Below are 1,351 nucleotides of genomic sequence, written 5' to 3'. Positions count from 1 at the left end.
ATATCATTAAAATGATATATAATTATATATATAAATTATATATAATTATATATATAAGGTTAAAAAGCAATATATTACAAAATAAAAATTTGAAATCTTCTGTAGGTACTATTGGCCATGTAGCACATGGAAAATCTACAATTGTAAAAGCTATATCGGGAGTACAGACTGTTCGTTTTAAAAATGAATTAGAAAGGAATATTACTATTAAACTTGGTAAGTAGAAATAATTTATATAAAGCTAATATGATTTGCAGCATTTTTATGGATTTCATTTTGCATGTTTCTTATTATTGCTGCACAAGTAAGATTTAAGATTGCTGCACAAGTTTTTTTTCATTTTTGTCTTATTATTCAATATAATATATTATCAAAATTTAAAAAAATTATAATAATTTAAAAATAATAAATATAATAACTATAACAAACTGTAACTGTAATAAAAATAAGATATGAAGGGATGAAATAATGAAAATTATAAAGTCAATTATTATTATACATATTATACTATTATTATATATTACTCTTATAATATAACTATTATTATACTATTATATTATTACTATTATTTATATTTATATTATATTATTACTATTATTATACTATTATATTATTTATTATATTACATATTACATATTATTTATTATATGTATTACTTTTTCAAAATATCAGTTGATATATAAGTTTGCAGATAAACATTTTTTTGTCCTTGTCATTTTTTCTTATTTCTATAATGTAATGCTATAATATAAACACTCAATAAAATAATCTACGAAAATTAAAAGAATTTTTCAAAGAAAATAGTTAAAAATAAAATATAATTAGTAAATTTTTAAACTATAAAGGTTAAAACAAATAAATGAACGATTAATGATTTAATATAAAAATAAATTTCATTTAGGATTATTTTAAACATTTAATGAATTTTTTTACATAAAACTATTTTCATTTTAAAAATTTTATCTATTTTCATCGTTTATTACATAGATGGCGTTAAATATATGAAGTTGTCGCCATTTCATAAAACACTTTCAAGTCGCGGGATCGAAAATATTTTATAATTGACATTTTCAAAAATGTTAGTTTATTTATAGCATTATGTAATTATTTTAAATATTAATTTTTATTTATTTAAATATAAATAATAATAATAAAATAGTTCTCTTATTTTTTTAAATTATTTCCTAATTTGTATTCATTATTTATTCANATAAATTTAATTTTATGTAAAATATAATGCGTGTGTATATATGTATTTTTTATATTATATGGTGAAATATAATTAAGGTAAGTATAATTATACTAATTATATTTTTAATTAATAAAATTTTTGTAATCTATATATATATAT

The 1,351-nt window shown here is 16.2% G+C and overlaps 1 protein-coding gene across 3 annotated transcripts in view; it reads left to right on the top strand.

Moving 5' to 3' along the window:
• The window catches only part of LOC102679385 (eukaryotic translation initiation factor 2 subunit 3, Y-linked-like), an 8,473-nt gene that overhangs the window by 1,056 nt on the left and 6,066 nt on the right, over positions 1-1,351 (top strand). For all 3 annotated transcript variants that reach the window (XM_006620467.2, XM_031512756.1, XM_031512757.1), the window contains exon 3: positions 106-216. In XM_006620467.2, the coding sequence (XP_006620530.1) occupies positions 106-216 (111 nt within the window). The remainder of the gene's footprint in view (positions 1-105; positions 217-1,351) is intronic.

This window comes from Apis dorsata, unplaced genomic scaffold (genome assembly GCF_000469605.1).
Source record: "Apis dorsata unplaced genomic scaffold, Apis dorsata 1.3 scaffold_517, whole genome shotgun sequence".
In the NCBI taxonomy this organism is placed as follows: Eukaryota; Metazoa; Arthropoda; class Insecta; order Hymenoptera; family Apidae; genus Apis; species Apis dorsata.
This window is presented reverse-complemented; position numbering and strand designations above follow the sequence as displayed.